Source organism: Pundamilia nyererei, unplaced genomic scaffold, assembly GCF_000239375.1.
Source record: "Pundamilia nyererei isolate P.nyererei 1_Seehausen unplaced genomic scaffold, PunNye1.0 scaffold00026, whole genome shotgun sequence".
Classification (NCBI taxonomy): Eukaryota; Metazoa; Chordata; class Actinopteri; order Cichliformes; family Cichlidae; genus Pundamilia; species Pundamilia nyererei.
Window position 1 is genome coordinate 2,546,850 of NW_005187427.1, and position 1,925 is coordinate 2,548,774.

The 1,925-nt window shown below is 39.7% G+C and overlaps 1 protein-coding gene across 2 annotated transcripts in view; it reads right to left on the minus strand.

Moving 5' to 3' along the window:
* Positions 1-1,925, minus strand: part of aff4 (AF4/FMR2 family, member 4) — a 27,328-nt gene continuing 25,403 nt past the window's right edge. For both annotated transcript variants that reach the window (XM_005727769.2, XM_005727768.1), the window contains exon 21: positions 1-1,580. In XM_005727769.2, the coding sequence (XP_005727826.1) occupies positions 1,453-1,580 (128 nt within the window). In that variant the 3' untranslated portion in view covers positions 1-1,452. The remainder of the gene's footprint in view (positions 1,581-1,925) is intronic.

Genomic DNA, 1,925 nt, shown 5'->3' on the forward strand with positions numbered 1-1,925 from the left:
ATACTTTTGCTTGGCTAGAAGGAAGTAAAAGAAACTGGTTGGTATATAAATAAAATCTATATTGGTTTTTATACTTTTTCTTGAAATATATAATGATAGATTTAAAACTCTGCTGTATAAATACAACACTGATCATCTGCATCGCTGATGAGTTCCATTCCCCAGACAACATATTTCCCTTCAAATAAATTAGCTTCTGTTCAGCCAAATTAGCGGCAACTTAGGCCCAGTTTTTATAAAATGTACTGTGACTGCATTGGATGTGGACATGATCTTCAATACTTAAACACTCCCTGCTGTTCCCTAGAAAAATAGAATAACACTGATTTGGAAACAGCTCGCACTCTAGGAAATTTTTGAATGAACAATGCCGCTATGAGTGGGAAAGAATTGTGAAGCTTCAAAGAGGCGGAAAATCTCAACATTTGCCATCATCAATCTTGCTGAGGTCTCCCGCTAGCGACCCCTGGAGGCCATGTGAAGCGTTTAATTTATTAGAAAGGGCAATCACATTTCATGATTCTGAAAAATGAAATGGCACTTTTTGAGCCAAGTACACCGATCAACAGATGTCCTAAGGGATCATTAATAAATATGTGTGTGCCCCACGAAATCTGCTGTGCACAGTAGCCCTTCCTTCAGTCCTTAAATCTTCAGTGGGATTCTTCAAGGTTTAATTTGTGGTGACCAACACCAGCTTTGCAAATACATAAAAAACAAAACAAAAACAAAACACAAACCCAGTAAATGCTGCAAGAATAACTGCTGAAACAACTGTTAAGTGTTAAAAAGACAAAAAAGTAAAAACTGTGAAAAGAAAAGAAAAATAATTGAATCAGATATGACCGGTGACTTTTCCTGTAGCTGACATACAAGGCACAGAAATGATAAAGAGAAACCTTCATTTTTAAAGCACCTTTGGTGTTCATGGGAGGTACTTTGGTGAAACAAAGACAAATAAAAAGTTCAAAGCCAAAGTAGCCTAAAAACCAAAGCAGAGTTTTAGTGTATTCATAATAAATAATTCACCCAGTGCTTCCATGCTGAAGAGATTAAAAACATGGCCTTCGAAGATTTCTTAAGAATGCCGATATATGTGTGAAGCCAGGCGATAAGCTCTTCTGACTCCTGCTGCAGTTTGGATGCTTCTCCCTGTGTGGTGCCGTCGAAGGTGAGAGATGCTCTAAATTGCTCAGTGTTGGTATTTTTGTCTTGTTTTGTTTTTTTTGGCAAGCTGGTGTAGGAAATGGACACAGTGTTGGAGATATGTCTGAGAAGTTAATCACACGTGTGTGTAAATGGAGGACCAGAGGAGGGTTGTGTTTGTGTGTCTGTCTTTTTTGAGAGCATGCGTGCGTGCGTTTGTGTGTCTGTCTCTGAGCAGATGTTGCCAAACACAAGAGGCTGAGGTGTGGGTGTGTGGAAAAGCAGCTTGCAGGGAGTGAGTCCTCGCTAGGGACTAACTTTTGCGTCCAAGCGCAGCCAGTGGAGGCCCTGCCGAGTGTAACGCACCAGTTCTGTCATGCTGCTGGTGTTGAAAATCAGAGGTCCCATAACTTTGTCCAACTCTGTGAAGAAGTCTGGAAAAGAGGGAGAAAGAAAGCGAGTGAAAGACTGGTTAATAAAATGACAGAAGACTGATAAATTAGGTCCTATTACCAACCAGACCACACAGAGTTAAGTGCAATCAAGGGTTTTAATGTACACAGATTGTAGAGACAAAAAACATTTTCACAATTTGTCACATTTGTCAACATGTGTGACGGGAAAAACCAGCCAAAGGACACAGACTGAGAATCCCAGCTGCACACAAAAACAGCCAAGCAATGAGGCAATCAAGAACAGCCCGATGTTTCAATGTTTCCAATGTTTGTTATCTTCACTCTCCACAAATATCTCAATACTAAGTCAAAAAAAAAAAAAAA